The 18,465-nt window shown below is 55.3% G+C and overlaps 2 protein-coding genes and 1 non-coding gene across 3 annotated transcripts; all 3 read right to left on the reverse strand.

Annotated features, from left to right (window-relative positions):
* Positions 1-5,625: 5,625 nt before the first annotated feature.
* LOC114806819 lies at positions 5,626-5,763 on the reverse strand. Its single transcript, XR_003754877.1, has one exon. It is a non-coding gene; the product is annotated as a small nucleolar RNA SNORA7 (small nucleolar RNA).
* Positions 5,764-12,887: 7,124 nt separating this feature from the next.
* Positions 12,888-14,245, reverse strand: LOC120638071 (basic proline-rich protein-like). Its single transcript, XM_039910401.1, has 2 exons — positions 13,550-14,245; positions 12,888-12,916 (listed from the first exon to the last, which is right to left on the reverse strand). Exon 1 carries the CDS (start codon positions 14,220-14,222, stop codon positions 13,626-13,628), a length of 597 nt encoding a protein of 198 aa, XP_039766335.1. The 5' UTR covers positions 14,223-14,245; the 3' UTR covers positions 12,888-12,916; positions 13,550-13,625.
* A 588-nt stretch (positions 14,246-14,833) lies between these two features.
* Positions 14,834-16,397, reverse strand: LOC120638037 (spidroin-2-like). The gene is made up of 2 exons (XM_039910159.1): positions 15,719-16,397; positions 14,834-15,288 (listed from the first exon to the last, which is right to left on the reverse strand). The coding sequence occupies exons 1-2, from the start codon at positions 16,395-16,397 to the stop codon at positions 14,834-14,836; spliced, it is 1,134 nt and encodes a 377-aa protein (XP_039766093.1).
* Between the last annotated feature and the right edge of the window lie 2,068 nt (positions 16,398-18,465).

Raw genomic sequence — 18,465 nt, forward strand, 5'->3', positions numbered from 1 at the left:
AAATCTATTAGCACAGTCCCAACTCTCCAGGACTGAATTACCCCCTTGGAAGAATCAAAACAGGGGGATTGGCTTGTTCCCGCAGCCCAAAACAGCCAGCCATGGAAGCATTCTGACTCATCTTGTCCTCCTTACACTCTGCTCAGGGCCGCCTTCAGAACTGAGTATGGGGCAGAGTGTGCTACAGCCACTGGGTTAAAGGCTTTAAAGGTCTGAGGCCTGTGGGCAAGAAGAATCATCCCTTCCTTAATGCCGTAGAATAGGGGTGGGAAGGGAGTGGCTGGGCAAAGGTGAGGAGGTTTTGGGTGGTCTCCCCTCAGCTAGTCTCATGGGAATTTCCTCTATCTTGTAAACTCCGTGTGAGCAGGAAACGTGTCTACCAAAGTGAGCACTCAATAAACACCATTGATCGATCAATTGATAATACAAGTCCAAGGAGCCTCAAACACTGCTTTTCCAAAAGAGCCTCATCTGAAACTACAAGTCACCCCAGCTGCTGGACGATCCCAGACTCTTCAGGTTGACAGATAAATCCCCTGGACTATCTTGTATCACCTTCCATTTCAGACAGAAGAGTCTCTCCTATTCTTAAATACCTCCTGGGAGGAAGATTTCCTAGCCTCCTCTAATCCTCCATTCCAGGACTTCACTCCGTGAAAAGTTAAATTATTCTGGGGCAACTCAGAACTTCAGAAATCTAAGACTACTTGAAAAAAAAAAGCCCAAGAGTCATCCCCATAAATATAAACCCCATTAGCCAGAGAGAAGTCTGCTTCCTAAATCTTGCAGCGAATTTGGGTCTCTTCCAGAGGCTGCCAGCTGCAGGGAACTCAGATGGGTGTGTTCCTCACTAGAGGTAACTGGATATTACTTCCTGTGCTGTCACAGTTCCCAGAGGCCTTGGGGATGGGAATGTTTTCCACAACCCCCTGAGTCCTTTCCAGGCATTGCTCCATGAATCCTCACAGCATCACTAGGAAGGAGACAGCAGACAGCAGACATCCCCACCCCTATCTCATACTTGGGAAAGACAGAGCCCTGGGGGCAGGGGGTGGGGTGGGGGCAGTAGGGAGGGGAAGGGTCAGCAACTTTACCAAGCAGTGTGGCCTAGTGAAAAGAGCACAGGTCTGGGAGTCAGAGGACCTGGGTTCTAATCCCTACTCTGCCACTTGCCTGCTGTCTGACCTTGGACAAGTCACTTAACTGTTCTGGGCCTCAGTTTCCTCAACTGTAAAATGGGGATAAAACACCTGTTCTCCCTCCTGCTTAGACTGTGAGCCCCATGAAGGGCAGGAGATGTGTCCAACACGATTAACTTGCATCTATTCCAGTGCTTAGAACAGGGCTTGACACATAGGCAAGCAAATATAATAATAACAATATCATGGAGCTGATCACCAGCAGACCAGTAAAGAGGCAGAAACCCTGTCATAAGAGGGGCAAGGGAGTGTCTGGGAAGACATCCATGTGGGAAAGGGGTAGGGTGGGAAAAGAATGCTACTCTTTTGGAAAATGTCACATGATCCAGTTTTTCATTCAGACTGAGTATGGTTTTGGGGAGCCAGAAAGGTCTTGCTTATGCTTAGTCTGTGATTCTCTGGACTCCCCAGATCTCCTAAATGTAGCCTAAAAATACACATTCTCTAGTGATAAATGTTCCAGCTAGGAGCTGTCATGCAAAGACAAAGAAACACACACACACACACACACACACAGAGGCAGACAAGGCCCCTTGAAAGGGCTGGAGGTAGGGAAAGAGATAGGATGGGATGGGGAAAGGGAGAAGAAATTGTTTGGGACAAAGGGTGGAGTTTAGTATCCAAGAGACAATTTTCCTAAAGAAAGGATAATTAGTAATTGAAAAAAAAATCTCCCAGCAGTAGTGGTTTATTAGTTTTTTTCTCCATCTTTCTTTTAGATTCCATATTTGGATTTTTTGCTTGCTTATTTCATATTTTTGAGGCTTTGTTGGTTTTCAGTTTTCTTTTCAGTTTAGGTGAAAAAGTAGAAAAAAGCTCCCCCCACTCCATCCAACCCAACACTTCCTCAAGTCAGTCTCAGTGCCGCGCTCAACAGAGGCTTGTGAAATGGGTAAGAGCCCAGCAGGGTCTGTATCTGGCAAGTGCTGTCAGAGACCTTCTCTTCCACGACCACGGATTGCACCCACTATTTTTGTCGGCCATCTTGCACGACTGCTCCTGGACCTGGGAGCTTGGACAAGAGAGCATGGGTGCCTCTTGCAAAAACCATTACCGCTACCTCAAAAACCAACATAACGCATATCTTCCTAGTAGCAGGCTATGCCCTTCCCTTTTCCCCAGCATTAGTGTCCTGAGAACCAGGCAGTCCCATCCTGGTCCTTCGGTCTGGAAGAGATGACGATGCCATTGAGTGTCACCGCTGATGTTCCCGTTGCCCCCCCCCTTAGGGGTGCAAGGGATCAGAAAAATCACCTTACTTCATTTTCAGGAACATCTAAGGGAGGCTCTCTCAACAACATACACACACAAATGGATGAGAAAGCACTGTTACCATGTCATCTTTTAAGCAAGAAATGATTGTGCAACTGAAGGATAGACAAAGAGGAGATAGAGTGAGCAAGTGCACACATATATATCATTAGCAGACTCTGGAGACAAGCAGCACAATGTTAGAACCACAGTGTGTATCTCAGAGTTCTCCATTATTCTTATAAACCCTTCTTGGATGTTCTTATCTTTGCCACTACCTTAACAGGAATGTTTAATTTTAAATTTAGCATGATTTTGCATCTACGTGCCCATCAATATCTTCATCACCTACAGGTCCTTCTGGGCAAGGAATATGTCTCTTCTTTATTTTGTACTTCCCGGGGCTTAAACAGTGCACTGTGCCCAGAAGGCGCTCAATAAATACTATTATTGCTACTGAGATTACGGCATCTCGCTTACACTCACTAGAAACATACGTTCATTAAGCGCCCACAGCATACGGCACAGCACTGCTAGACGCGCTGTTCATTTGAATCGGTCCCCTGGAACACAGTGCCTAAAATGTGTTTCTTTAAAGAGTCCTAGCAATTAGGATTTCAGATTTATTGATGTATTGATCAGCATAAGGCTGTTTGTTATTCTGATCTCAGCTGGCAAGAAGTCTTGCCAATCAAAGTGAGGTCACGACCAGGGGGTCAGAAACACACACAACATACATCAGCATTTACCTTACAGATGGTCAATAGACCCGAGTGCAGCCTTCAGTCTCCATAGCGGTACAACTCAGTGAATAACTCCGCTCTTGAGCCAAGCCCACCGGAGTAACCCCTAAATGAAGGGACCTCGACTGGGCCCCCCTCTGAAGATGGGATTATATGGAGTAGGGCATTGGCATCACCCTTCACCCTCCAGAAGCTGGAGGCGCTGTCTGATTCCCTCACTGGTCACAGGCATCTCTTGACTTGTTCCTGAGCGGTCGCCGTGCTTCCAGGGCCGGCATGCTCAGTCCCACCAGAGGAATAGGCCTTTGACTCAATCAATCAGCGTGGCTTAGCGCAAAGAGCACGGGCTTGGGAGTCGGAGGTTGTGGGTTCTAAGGTTGTGGGTTCTAATCCCACCTCTGCCACTTGTCAGCTGTGTGACTTTGAGCAAGTCACTTAACTTCTATGGGCCTCAGTTACCTCATCTGTAAATTGGGGATGAAGACTGTGAGCCCCACATGGGACAACCTGATTACCCTGTATCAACTCCAGTACTTAGAACAGTGCTTGGCACATAGTAGACACTTAAAAAATACCACAATTATTATTATTATTATCATTAATCCCAGCTCCGCCACTTATCAGCTGTGTGACTTTAGGCAAGTCACTTAACTTCTCTGGGCCTCAGTTCCTTCACCTGTAAAATGGGGATGAAGACTGTGAGCCCCACGTGGGACAACCTGATTACCCTGCATCAACTCCAGCACTTAGAACAGTGCTTGACACCTAATAGGCACTTAACAAACACCACAATTATTATTATTATCATTAATCCCAGCTCCGCCACTTATCAGCTGGTGACTTTAGGCAAGTCAACTTCTTTGGGCCTCAGTTCCTTCATCTGTAAAATGGGGATGAAGACTGTGAGCCCCCTGTGGGACAACCTGATTACCTTGTATCAACTCCAGCACTTAGAACAGTGCTTCGCACCTAGTAAGTGCTTAACGAATACCATCATCATCATCATCGGTCCAGAAACATTGGCTAGTCCGTAAAAGCCTGAGGAGAGGAGGAAGGGCCCAGTTGGGGGGGTGGAGGGGTTAGGGGAAGACGGTATAATCACTATCCAAACTCCCAGAGGAGTTCTGCTTTTATTATTGGCTTTTCTGTTTCACCAGAAACTAGAAGGGCCAGGTGCAAAACATAGCATACACACACACAAATACACGCATACATGGCTTGGGTTAGCTCCTTTTACCCTCCCCGCCCCCACACTAGACAGGAGGATACTTCTCAAAACCTCTTTAATTGAGCAGCACTTTTCCCTGCTTCTTTCCTCTCCTGCACCGAGTAATCATAAGGGTAATTGTGGTATTTGTTAAGCACTTACTATGTGCCAAGCACTGGGGTAGCTACAAGGTAATCAGGTCAGATGCCATCTCTGTCGCATGGGGAGCTCCAAGGCTAAGTAGGAGAAAGAACAGGGATTGAATCCACATTTTGCAGATGAAGAAACTGAGGCAGGGAGAAGTGAAGTGACTTGCTCAAGGTCACCCAGCAGGCAAGTAACAGAGCAGAAATTAGAACTCAGGGACTTTGACTCTCAAGCCTGTGCCCTTTCCACTAGACCCTACTTCTATGCAGTACGTGAAATAGGAGAAAGCACTGCCAAGCTGAAGAGGCAGAGGACCAGCATGTCCTAGTGGATAGAGCATGGAGTCAGGAAGACTTGGGTTCTAATGCCTGCTCCACCACTTGTCTGTGTGACCTAGGTCAAGTCACTTCACTTCTCTGTGTCTCAGTTACCTCATCTGTAAAATGGGGCTCACAGAGTCTCACAGTCCAACCTGATTAGCTTGTATCTACCCCAGCGCTTAGTACAGTGCCTGGCATACAATAACCACATAACAAGTACCATAAAAATTTAAAAAGTAACCTTCTGCCCTGCGTGACCATCACATGTGCACTGAGGAGACACCAGCCTGCCTGGCAAACAATAATCTCCCGGGCCAGGCTGAAGAGCTGAACAGAAGGAGCTGCGCAGGGAATTGGGCCTGGACCACTCAAACCGGCAGATGAAGTATCCTAGGTTGTGCTAGTCAGACCCATCTCAGGAAGTGCTCCCAGGTCTTTCTTGCCAAAAAAACTCTTCTTTGGGCCTTCCACACATGGGAATGAGCAATAAAGGATCAGCACCCCGGGAACTGAAGAAACACCGACACAAGTAACTTGTCTTATGCTGTCGAGTCGTTTCCGACCCATAGTGACACCATGGACACATCTCTCCCAGAACGCCCCGCTCACCATCTGCAATAGTTCCGGTAGTGTATCCATAGAGTTTTCTTGGTAAAAATTCAGAAGTGGTTTACCACTGCCGCCTTCCGTGCAGTAAACTCGAGTCTCCGCCCTCGACTCCCTCCCGTGCCACTGCTGCCCAGCAGGGGTGAGTTTTGACTTGTAGCAGATGGCCTTCCACTCGCTAGCCGCTGCCCAAGCTAGGAATGGAATGGATACGTCTCTGCTTGACTCTCCCTCCCATAGCCGAGACTGGTAGAGTACTGGAAACTCTCCAGGTGCGACTCTGAGAGAGAACTCAAGGAACAAAGTTTCCCTTATTGTTACGCTTTAGCTTTCCCTCTGCTGATTCTCGCAGAAACTGGGTCTGTGGTGGATCTGCGGGGCTGAATTAAGTCAAACCTTATAAAGATTGGTCAACTTTCCCCGTGCTCCTCCCAGTAAATCCCCAGCTCACTACTCCCTGGCTCTGGGCTGAGACCCATCCTCTCCTCTCCTAGAAAACAAGTGGCTGACCGACGGTGACATCTCTAGACCTCGTTTTCCCTTTAAAAATGCAAGACCTGGGTCAGCCTGCTATCGGCGGAGGTAACCAGTAACAATTTTTCAAAATCTGTCCTTATCTCCTACGAGTGATGGATGTTGTACACACCTCAGCTTGAGGAATGTAAACATCCCATCCCTTCTCCAGACCATCAACAGAGGAAGAGGAGGAGCAGCTCAGTCACGGAGGCTGAGCGGGAAGATCTGGTAGTCTGTGGCACAGAGTAAGGGGGGTGAGGTGAGCCAGGTCCCTACCCAAGGAGTTCCTAGAGAGCAGGTGCACCAATTACACACCCTGTCACTTCCACGGCAGCCGTCAGTATCACGAATGCGAGGGACAGGGTCTAATTTTCACAGGTGCATTTTGTCCCAGCACTTAGGATACTGCCCTGAATGCATGTAGTGCTCAATAAATTCAAGCAGCATGGGCTCATGGAAAAAGCACGGACCTGGGAGACGGAGGACCTGGGTTCTAATCCCAGCTCTGCCATTTGTCCGCTGTGCGACCTTGGGCAAGTCACCTCAGTTACCTCATCTGTAAAAATGGAGATTAAGACTTGTGGGCCCCATGTGGGACATGGACCGCGTCCAACCTGATTAGCTAGCATCTACCCTGGCATCTAGTACAGTGCGTGGCACAAAGAAAGCACTTAACAAAGAGCGTAATAAAAGATATTTTTAAAAATGCCATTACTAGGGTAACAGGTGGCATAGGAGTGTTGTTGGGCTTTAAAGAGTATGAAACAGATTAGTAACCCTGTAGGTTGTAAGCTCGATGTGAGCAAGGATCGCATCTATCAACTTTGTTGGATTGCACTTTCCAAGTGCTTAGTACAGTGCTCTGCACACAGTAAGTGCTCATTAAGTACCAGGGATTGGTTGATTGATTTTTGGAAGCCGCCATATCCAGGCACCGAGCCACCCTTACCTAAATCCTAACACAGAAAAAAAGAGAACTAAACTGATCTAGAGCCTTACACCCTTCCTAAGGCACAGTAGAGCTTGGGGGGGGAAAGAAGGGCAAAGCGGTTTGCCTCATTGCTCTCTTTCCACAAAAAACAAAATATTCTTCCCCCTCCTTCTTGGAGAGATGAAGGGGAGAGATACACAGCTGTGTCTCTGAGTGAGGGTCACTGCTCCTCCCGTAAAATCCTTGACCTGGAAGTGACCTCAAAAGGTCATCTTGTCCAATACCCTGCCTACAGGTCTCTCTTCCCAGCCAGGCCCCTGAGGCTATGTTGGCTGGAGCCAGATGACCCAGCCCTGGAGGAGAGGAAATAGAAAATTGCACTGTCTGCTCTTTGCCCTCTTTGGGGTGGAACTCAAGGTAGAAGAGTGCAACACTCCCTATGGTTCCAAATGATTGTGCGTGATTGGTTCACAGCACCCCGTGGAGTTGGTGTGCTGGGATGTCAGGTCCCAAGGTCTGCATTGTCATTATCTTGTCATGAGTTTACCTTTGGTACCCCTTCTTGAGGGTCAGAAATGGCACCGAGAAGGGATCTGGTTTAGAGGAATATTGCTCAAATTCAGCGCTCTGAAGAAAATCCCCGAATGAGCACTCCTACCACCTGCTCAGGATGCTAATGTGCCCAAACCCACTGGTGTCCCAGGTCTGCTCCTGACCATCTCATAACAAGAAGCAAAATTTAGGTCCCTCCTACACCTAGAGGCCACTCAGCTAATCATCCTTGCGGTGGATAATTTGACAATTTCCTCTTCGAAAGCTCCAAACCTCCCCCGACCATTCATTTATCTCAGTTTTGTTCTTCTTCCCCGGCCTCACCAGGCAGGCAACCTTTGGAGAAGCAGCATGGCGTAATGGCTAGAACATGGGCCTGGGAGTCAGAAGGTCATGGGTTCTAATCCCGGCTCCGCCACTAGTCTGCGGGGTGACCCTGGGCAAGTCACTTCATTTCTCTGGGCCTCAGTTCCCTCACCTTTAAAATGGGGATTAAGACTACCAGCCCCACATGGGACAGGGACTGTGAGCAAGCCATTATGCTTGTATCCACCCCAGCGCACAATAGAGTCCCTGGCACATAGTAAGTGCTTAACAAATGCGGCAATTATTATTATTGCATGAGTTATCACAGCATCATCTCCTTCTAAGTAGTATCCCTCCCTCCCCACCACCCCAGCCCACTCCCCTCTCCCCCAACCTAAAGTGCCTCTCCCAGCCTCAACCCCACCTAAGGGAGGGATGAGAACAGAGAGGATTAATAATCTGTCGCTACCTCTTTGAGGCACTGATTAAATCATTTCTGATCCTAAGGAGGCTGGGACACCCAAGAGGAAGGCTGGAGAAATCCTGGAGATCAGGCAGCCTGAACACTCCCAGTGGCCTTGGTTTCCCCCGGCCTCTGCTCCCTGCTGCCCCTTCCCTTGTTCTGACCAGGAAAACTCATTTTTCTTCAGTAAAGGCCGAGAGAGCATTGTGCTTCACTAGCTCACTTTGAAGCCTGGCAGGAAATGTTCTCGGCCCTGGCAGACAGTTGCCCAATGCTGCCCGGGAGACAGGAGAGGCGGAAATGGTCCCGGGGGGAGAGGCGACAAGCCAGAAACGAGGGGGGAGCGAACAATCGTGAGTCAGTGGGCAGACAAACCACATGCAAAGCCATCCACGGACCACGGCTCTTCATTAGCTGAGACTTCGACCGCATTTCACAGGCTTTTTCTCTGCCTAAGCCCCCATCCCAGGAAACCCCAAGTGAACAATGTTGAGTAGGTGCCGGAGAAACAGGGAGTGAAAGGGACCAGCCTGGTGTCATTGTCAACGTTCAGTGAACTGCAAAAAGCAATTTACTAGTCACGCTTTCTGCTCTTGGCTTAGATTTTTTAAATTCTTCCAATTTCAACTATCAAAAGTGTCATGAGTTATTGGGACAAGGGATTTTATTAAACGCCTGGCAGGGGGCTATCCAGGGAAGCAGGACCAAGAATAAGCTGGCAAAGGGGAGTAGAACAATACCTTGTTCTGAATGGGCTCAGGGAAACATGGTTTTGGTTTAGGGGCAGGAAGGGCCTGCCCTAGAGCTTCTGGATCCCAAGGTAGCCCATGGCTTCTCAAAGATACACAGAACCACATATTGCTGTTCTACGATTAGAGCGGAAGATGGAGAAAACCGAGAAATCGCCTGTTTTACTCCAGCAGGGAGCAGCTTTCCAAAAAAAGGGTGTGTCTGCGTGTCTGTGTGTGTGTCTGTGTGTGTGTGTGTGTGTGGAAAACAATTTTCCAGCTGAAGACCATCATTGATTTGCATTGTTTTACCCGCTTGAAGCCCCTCCCAATCGACAACTTTCAAACTGAAGTGAAACCAAAACCATCCTCCATCTGCCTTTGCAGGACTCCCCTTTTTCCTCCCTCCACACACACCATCACATTCATCTCCTTGCTTTTCAATCATCTCTTCTCTATATTCAATCCAGTACCTGGTGCCCAGGACATATGGTATAACTGCACTTCAGTACTTCTTCTCTGAACCCAGTGGTTTAGCCTTGGAGTAAAAATATGATGTCAGGGCAAAAGACCCAAGACCAACAGGCCTGAGGCCATGAGAAAAGTTCGGCCCATTCCTAAAAGAAGTCACACTGCAGGCAGAAAGAGTAGTTACATGTTATTAAATTATTTATTCATATTAATTTATATTAATGTCTAGCTCCCCCTCTAGACCTGTAAACTTGTTGTGGGCAAGGAATGCGTCTGCCATCTCTGTTGTACGGTACTCTCCCAAGCACTTAGTACAATGCTCTGCACATCGTAAGCTCTCGATAGACACCCCTGATGACGATAACGACAATATACAACCCCATAGTCATCTTTATTCAGGTCCCTACGGCTCCCTCTCATCAACTGCACCTTCCTTAAGATGGGAAGGGCTGGGGATCGTGTTTGCGGGCCGGTAGATTTGTGCTTATCTGCCAGGCTCTGTAAAAAAGATTTTCCAGGTTCAGAAAAGGCTACCCTGCCAGGCCAGCTTCAGCTGTCTGCTATTGTTGTGACATCATCTCTTATTCTGAGTGGGAGGGCTGAACGGTACACCTAGTCCCAGCATGTCCGGAGATTACGCACTCAGCACTATCTTGGGTCTCCCTTGGAGAAGCTCCAAAACACCGGACGAAGGTTCTCACCAAGAAGCTGACTGCAGCAACTACGGTTCCCCCACAAAAAAAAGTCAACCACCATCACGTCCTGGTGGGGGAAGCCAGGCTAGTTATGGGGGAGTCGCCGTTGACCCCGACAGGCAGGCCAACTCATATTGATTTCCAGGGTGACCGGCCCAACTCAGGATGGAAACAGTAATGGAAACATTCCTGGTGCCTCCGATCCCGACCTCCTTCTGGGCAGGCAATCTCTGGCAACGACCCCTTGCCTGGAACAGGGTCCTTATCTCCCTGAGGAACTGAGCACAGATCGCATCTGCTCTTGGAAACTGGTTCGTTTTAAGTTACTGGCTCCGACTGTATCGATCCGAGCGTCACCCGGGACACTGGACACCAACTCCAGACAGTGAAACGGCGGAAACTCAGTAGGAAGGTATAGGCGGCCCAGCCATAGCCTGCAACCTGATCGTTAGGCAGACTGACCCTAATTGCCCAGGGTACTTAACTTCCAGAAGTGTCCCTAACTACTCCCTCCCACCCCCCACCCCCCACCCCAGCAAAACAAAGCCAGAGCTGGGGTGAGCAGACCAAAGTCTTGTTCAGTTGCCATTATCCTCAAAACACAAATCTTTCCTGGGGCAGAGGAGCAGGACAGAAGCAGCGCTGAGTTGAGAGGTCAAGGCCTCATTGCCGAGGGCCGAGTTCTCTCAACTCACCACTTGAAGGCAGGCAGACTACTTGATTGGCAGGGTGGGAGATGGCCCTCAGCTCCCTTTCTCTGCCCATTCCCGTTGCCCAGTTGCTTTTTTATTTTCCCTTACTTTCCCCATCTCTGCCTGGGAAGGACTGAGAGGAAAGGGAGGGGAAGAGAAGGGGTCGGGAACATTGCCAGAAGAATCATTCCTGCCCAATTTGACAAATATCTCAATCCCCAGTAGTACTTGGGATTCGGCCTCAAAACAACACGTCGAATCAATGATTCACACAGTCTCCTGCCAAGCCGAGACAGTCCAGGGTCATTCTGTCCAGGCAGACCACTCAATTTCAGTGCCCCACCTAAAGGAAGGCATCTTGTAGGGTACCCTAACTCCCCAGTTCCTGGCCCTGGGTGAAGGAGAAGTGAAGGGAGGGAGAGACAAGATGCAGGTAGGAAAGAGAAAAGAGGGAGGGATGTAATGCAGGCCAGACATCAATCAATCCATCAGCGGCCTTACCGGGTCCAGAGTACCGTACCGAGTGCTTGGGAGAATACGGTACGAGAGAGTCGGAAGACACGTTCCTGCCCTCAGCGAGTTTCCAGTCTAGAGGTCACTTCCTCCCTGCTACTTTTGGTGGACAAGGTGGCCAGATCAGGGGGTCTGATTCTAATAGTCCTGAAACCGGGGCGTGTGCGCCCTCTCTCTCTCCCTCACTCTCCCTCTCACTCTCCTCTTTCCTTTTTCATTATTTCATGGCTTTGGAAGCCGGCTCTCTCCAACTGTCGGGATGCCAGTAACTTCCCCGAGCTTTAAAGCTGCTGAAGTAAGAGATCAGATTTTAGCAAGTGCTTTCCAGGCGGGGCGCCAGCCCCTCTTCTGATTCACTGGAAGCAAAAAGAGGAGCAGACGGAGGGCGGATTCACTGCAGTGACCGCACGATCAGAAGCCGATGGTGCTTGCGATGGGGCTGTCCGGCTCGGATCGCCCTCGGGCAGAGGCTGCGGCTCTAACTTCTCCTTTTCTCTCTCTCTCTCTCTCTCCCTCTCCCTCCCTCTCTCCCGCTCTCCTCAGAAAACGCCTCCAAAACCACAGAGTAATTTACAGCTGGAGGTTTCTCTCCTGACTCGAAATCGGCTCGGCTGAAATGAGAAGTCTCGTTGTTTTTCCATTCTAACTACAATTCTCAGGAAAAATAAGTCAAACCCTTCGCTCCGGCCTTGGATTTTGGTCATGTTTCTGCGGCTAATCCGCTGCTCCGAGACCGGCTCTTTCCGACATCAAACGCCCGAGGAGGAAAGGGAAACACAGAGGGGCACTCACAACGGACACACACCGCCGACTTGCACAAAGCGACACGTGCGGGGATGCGAGACGGCGCCCGGGGCCAGACCCTCGCCGGCCCTCGGGCCCCCCCACACAAACACGCACAGACACAGACGCACACACACACCAACTCACACTCACAGACACACACGCACCACACACTCACCCCCTGGAACAGGTGCATTTTCCCGGCCTGATCCCCGGCATTTGTAGCTCCGGCAGCCACCGTCACAGGGAAGACAAGGAGGGGTCAAGGGAGATGGAGCGGGAGACCAGAGGCCAGGGGCAGAAGGGGCAGGGGTCATGGGTCAAGGGTCACGGAGCCGGAGGAAGGACTTTCTCGCAGAGCTAGAGGAGCTCCTAGAGCCCAGGGCCTCCGGGAACGTAGAGAAGCAGGGTCCCTGAGTGGCAAGAGCCCGGGCTTTGGGAGTCAGAGGACGTGGGTTCTAATCCCGCCTCCGCCACTTGTCCGCTGAGTGACCTTGGCCAAGCCACTTCACTTCTCCGGGCCTCAGCGACCTCATCCGGAAAGTGAGGATGAAGACCGTGAGCCCCAGGCGGGACAACCTGATGACCTCGTATCTGCCCTAGCGCTTAGGACGGCGCTGGACACGTAGTAAGCGCTTAACGGCTGTCCCTGGTAGTAGCAGCCGGGCACCTGCCGGCCGGGAGGGGAGGGCGGGGCGGCTTCCCCGGTGCCACCCGCCCCAAGAGCAGCGAAATGGCACGTACCTGTAGCTGAAAGCACAGCAGCAGCAGCAGCAGGAGGAAATGTAAACACCTGCGGGAGGAAGAGAGAGGGAGGGAGGGAGGGAGGGAGGGAGGGAGGGAGGGAAGGAGGGAGGGAAGGAGGGAGGGAGGGAGGGAGGGAGGGAGGGAAGGCGACTCAGACGGGATGCGGGGCCGGTCCCGCGGCCCGATGGCTTAAGCCCTCGCTAGGGACTGGACGCTCAAGGCGCTAGGACACCAGCAGCCCGGCCGCACGGCCACCTCCAGGGAACGTGGGAAAAGGAAGATCCGAGACCCAGGGAGAGGTGGACGCGGGCCGAGAGGGAGGGAGGGAGGGAGGGAGGGACCCCGACCCTGGCCACGGCCCCCCTGCCCATCCCCGGCCCATCTCCAGCCCCCGGCCCCCTGTCCAACCCCAACCTCCTGCCTAGCTCCAGCCCCCTGCCCCTTCCCAGACCCTGGTCCGTCTCCGGCCCCCCGGCCCAGCCCCAGTCCCCTGCCAGTCCCTGCCCCCGGCCCATCCCCGACCCTCAGGCCCATCCCCGGCCCCCTGCCCACTCCCAGTCCCCGGTCCATCCCCAGTCCCCGGTCCGTCCCCGGCCCCCTGCCCATCCCCAGCCCCCTGCCCTTCTCCAGCCCCCGGCCCATCCCCGACCCCCTCCGGGCTGGGCGCCCCGGTGCTTACAGGCAAGTGCAGGCGCTGAGCACTGAATGCATCGCTGAGGAGGGCGGCGGGCGGCGGGTCCTAGCCCGAGGTCAGGTCACTGCTCCGGGGCCGGGGTCCCGGCCTGGACATGGGAGGCGGCGAGCTGCAGCGGGCGGCGCCGCGGGGCTCCGGGGGGGCTCCAGCGGCTCCGGTCCTCCCCGCCGCCCCCGCCGCCCAACCACCGGACAGCGGGGCCGGACAGACTCCCGGCCGGGACGGGCAGCGGGGCCGGACTCCCGGCCGGGATGGACAGCGGGGCCGGAGTCCCGGCCGGGATGGATAGCGGGACCGGACTCCCGTCCGGGATGGACAGCGGGACCGGACTCCCGTCCGGGATGGGCAGCGGGGCCGGAGTCCCGTCCGGGATGGGCAGCGGGGCCGGACTCCCGTCCGGGATGGATAGCGGGACCGGACTCCCGTCCGGGATGGGCAGCGGGTCCGGAGTCCCGTCCGGGATGGGCAGCGGGGCCGGAGTCCCGTCCGGGATGGGCAGCGGGACCGGACTCCCGTCCGGGATGGGCAGCGGGTCCGGAGTCCCGTCCGGGATGGACAGCAGGACCGGTGGCCGGCGCCGCCGCCTCCTGGGCGGCCGCCGCTGCTGAGGCTGAGGCTGAGGCTGCTCCGCTGCCCTGTCAGCCGCTCCCTGCGGCATCAGCGCCCCGCGGCCTCGGCCCCGCTCCTCCTCCTCCTCCTCCTCCTCCTCCTCCTCCTCCTCCTCCTCCTCCTCTTCCTCCTCCTCCCCTCCTGCCTCTCCGCCGCCCGCGGGGGGGGATGGAGGGGCTGGAGGGGCTGGAGGGGCCGGGCGGCGGGGAGGGGGGTCAGCGGCCTCCGAGCCCGGGCCCCGCCTGCAGCCGCCGCCCCTCCGGTCCTCTCGGCCTCTTGGGGACGGACGGACGGTCCGGACGGACGGTCCGGACACTCCGGACGGACCCTCGGCCCACGCCGCTCCGGTGGTCTCAGTCCCGACGGCGGCTTGGGGGGGAGACTACTCCGGGGACAGCATGGCCGGGAGGACCGGACGGGGCGGGGAGGGAGGGGACGGGCTCCTCGGGGGCCGGACAGGGCTCCTCCGGGCCGGTCGGGGCTCCCGGGGGCCGGTCAGCGTTCCTGGAGGACTGGGCAGGGCTCCTGGGGGACGGTCAGCGCTCCTGGGGGCCGCACAGGGCTCCTGGAGGACTGGTCAGGCCTCCCGGGGGCCGGTCAGGGGTCGTCGAGGCCCGGTCAGGGTTCCTGGAGGACTGATCAGGGCTCCTCGAGGGCCGGTCAGGGGGTCGTCAAGGACCGGTCGGGGCTCCCGGAGGCCGGTCGGGGCTTCTGGAGGACCGGTCGGGGCTCCTGGAGGACCGGTCGGGGCTCCTGGGGACCGGTCGGGGCTCCTGGAGGCAGGACGGGGCTCCTCGGAGGCAGGACAGGACTCCTCGGAGGCAGGACGGGACTCCTCGGGGGCCGGACGGGACTCCTCCGGGGCGGGTCCGGGCTCCTGGAGGAGCGGTCGGGGCTCCTCGAGGTCCAGTCAAGGCTCCTCCGGGAGGAGCGGTGGGGGCCGGGGCTCCTGGGGTGTGGTGAGGGCTCCGGGGCTGGCGGGCGCCGGTAGAGCCGTTGGGTCCGGGCGGGCTGCGGCTGCCGTGGCCCCGGCTCCCGGGCTCCGTCCGTCCCGCCGCCTGGCCGCCTCCCTCGGCTGACCGCCTGACGGCCCCCGACGTTTTCAACGCGGGCGGCTGCCGGGGGAGGGACCGGGGGGACCGGGGGGGTCGAGGGGGGGGCGGGGGGGCCGGAGAGGGAGCAATGAGCCCGCGGGGCCGGGGCTCGCTGCGCCCACATCAAAGGGCCTCCGGGGCGGGCGAAGCCTCCTCCTCCTTTCCGTCCTCCTCCTCCTCCTCCTCTCCCTCCTCCTCCTCCTCCTCCTCCTCCTCCTCCTCCTCTCGCTCCTCCTTTCCTGATCGGGGCCGGGGCTCCGGCTGGGGCAGCCGGCCGTTCCCGGCAAGATTCCCGGGGCAGGATGAATGGCCGCCCAGCCGGGTTGCAGCCGCCGTCGAGGCCCGCGGCGACCTCCCGCCCCTTGCCCTCCCCCGCCCCCCCGGGCCGGAACGGGGGCGGGACAGGACCGGCCCCGGTGTGGGGGGAGCGGGGCGGGGCCGGGGTCCTGACCGTCGGGCCTGGAGGCTCGGCCTCCGCCCGCTCGGACGCCTCTCCCTTGGCCGTGGCTCCTGCTTCCCCGGGCGGTGCTCCCCCGGACGGTTTTCCCCCGGTCGGTGCTCCCCCGGCCCGTGCTCCCCCGGCCCGTGCTCCACCTGTCGATGCTCTCCCGATCGGTTTTCCCCTGGCCGGTGCTCCCCCTCGGGGACAATCCCCCCGGCCCGTGCTCCCCCGGTCGGTGCTCCCCCTGCCCGTGCTCCCCCTGGCCCCTGCTCCCCCGGTCGGTGCTCCTCCGGCCTTTGCTCCACCTGTCGATGCTCCCCCAGTCAGTTTTCCCCTGGCCGGTGCTCCCCCTCGGGGCCAGTCCCCCCAGTCGGTACTCCCCCGGCCCGTGCTCCCCCGGTCGATGCTCCCCCTGTCCCGTGCTCCCCCGGCTCGTGCTCCCCCGGCCGATGCTCCCCTGCCGGTGCTCCCCCAGCCTGTGCCCCTCCGGTCGGTGCTCCCCCGGTCGGTGCTCCCCATAGCCCGTGCTCCCCCTGCCGATGCTCCCCTGCTCGGTGCTCTCCTGCTCGGTGCTCCCCCTCGGGGCCAGTCCCCCCGGCTGGTGCTCCCCCAGCCCGTGCTCCTCCGGCCGGTGCTCCCCCGGTCGATGCTCCCCATAGCCCGTGCTCCCCCGGTCGATGCTCCCCATGGCCCGTGCTCCCCCGGCCGGTGCTCCCCCGCTCGGTGCTCCCCCGGGGGGTCGGTGCTCCCCCTGGCGGCCGGGGCCGGAGCCGCTCCCCGCGCCGCGGCGGCTTGGGCAACGCGCGGCTGCCACCTAGCGGCCCCGCGGCGGCGGCGCAGCCCTCGGCCCGGGCCCCAATGGGGCGGGGCAGCTCGGGACCCCCCGCACCCACCGACAGGCTCAGGACTGGGCTCTGAGGGCCCCCCACTGCCCTCTCACCATTATGCTGAAGGTACGGCACCGATCGTCTCTCTTTATTGCCGAATCGTACCTTCCAAGCGCTTAGTACAGTGCCCTGCAGACAGTAAACGCTCAATACGATTGAATGAAGAAATGCTTTAGGACAGTGTTCGGCACAGAGCCAGCGTGAGCCCGTCGTTGGGCAGGGATTATCCTATCTGTTGCCAAATTGTACATTCCAAGCGCTCAGCACAGTGCTTGGCACAGAGCAAGCGTGAGCCCGTCGTTGGGCAGGGATTATCTTTATCTGTTGCAGAATTGTACATTCCAAGCGCTCAGCACAGTGCTTGGCACTGAGCAAGCGTGAGCCCATCATTGGGCAGGGATTATCTTTATCTGTTGCCGAATTGTACATTCCAAGCGCTCAGCACAGTGTTTGGCACAGAGCAAGCGTGAGCCCGTCGTTGGGCAAGGATTGTCTCTGTTGCCCAATTGTACATTCCAAGCGTTCGGCACAGTGCTTGGCACTGAGCAAGCCCTTAACAAATATCATCATCACTATTATTTTATTCATTCATCCAAGTGTATTTATTGAGCACTTACTGTGTGCAGAGCACTGAACTAAGCCCTTGGAAAGTACAATTCGGCAACAGATAGAGACCATCCCTGCCCGACAGCGGGCTCATGCTTACTCTGTGCCAAGCACTGTTCTAAGCATTTCTTCATTCATTCATTCAATCGTATTTCTTGAGCGCTTACAGTGTGCAGAGCTCTGTACTAAGCACTTGGGAGGTACAATAATAATGTTGGTATTAATACAATAATAATGTTGGTATTTGTTAAGCGCCTACTATGTGCAGAGCACTGTTCTAAGCGCTGGGGTAGATACAGGGTCATCAGGTTGTCCCACATGAGGCTCACAGTCTTAATCCCCATTTTACAGGTGAGGTAACAGGCACAGAGAAGTGAAGTGACTTGCCCACAGTCACACAGCTGACAAGTGGCAGAGCCGGGAGTCGAACCCATGACCTCTGACTCCGAAGCCCAGGCTCTTGAATTCGTTCATTTATTCAATCGTATTTATTGAGCACCTATGGTGTGCAGAGTACTGTACTAAGTGCTTGGAAGAATGTACAATTTGGCAACAGAGACCATCCCTGCCAAACAACGGGGCTCACGCTTACTCTGTGCCAAGCACTGTTCTAAGCATTTCTTCATTCATTCATTCAATCGTATTTCTTGAGCACTTACTCTATGCAGAGCACTGTAATAAGCGCTTGGAAAGTACAATTCAGCAATAAAGAGAGACAATCCCACTCCGGGCTTACAGTCTAGAAAGGAGGAGACAGACATCAAAACAAGTAAACAGGTACCAATACAAATGAATAGAATTATAGATAATACAAATATATATTGGGGTAGATACAAGTTAATCAGGTTGTTCCCCACCCCCGGTGGGGCTCAGTCTTAATCCCCATTTCACAGATGAGGACACTGAGGCACAGAGAAGTGAAGTGGCTTGCCCGAGTTCACCCAGCAGTCAGGTGATGGAGCCGGGATCGGAACCCACATCCCCTGACTCCCAAGGCCCTGCTCCTGTCATTAGGCCATGCTGCTTCCAGTCAGGGGAACGGAGGCTGAGCGGGAGGGGGCCAGATGGACACCCCTTAACCTGGAGATGTGGCCAGAACACAGCCCTCTTAGGCCCGAGGGCGAGAAGCAGCGTGGCGTAGTGGCTAGAGCATGGGCCTGAGGGTCATGAGGTCGTGGGTTCTAATCTCAACTTCGTCGCTGGTCTGCTGTGACTTTGGGTGAGTCACTTTACTTCTCTGGACCTTCTCTGGGCCGGGTACAA

The sequence above is a fragment of the Ornithorhynchus anatinus genome, chromosome X1, assembly GCF_004115215.2.
Source record: "Ornithorhynchus anatinus isolate Pmale09 chromosome X1, mOrnAna1.pri.v4, whole genome shotgun sequence".
NCBI lineage: Eukaryota > Metazoa > Chordata > Mammalia > Monotremata > Ornithorhynchidae > Ornithorhynchus > Ornithorhynchus anatinus.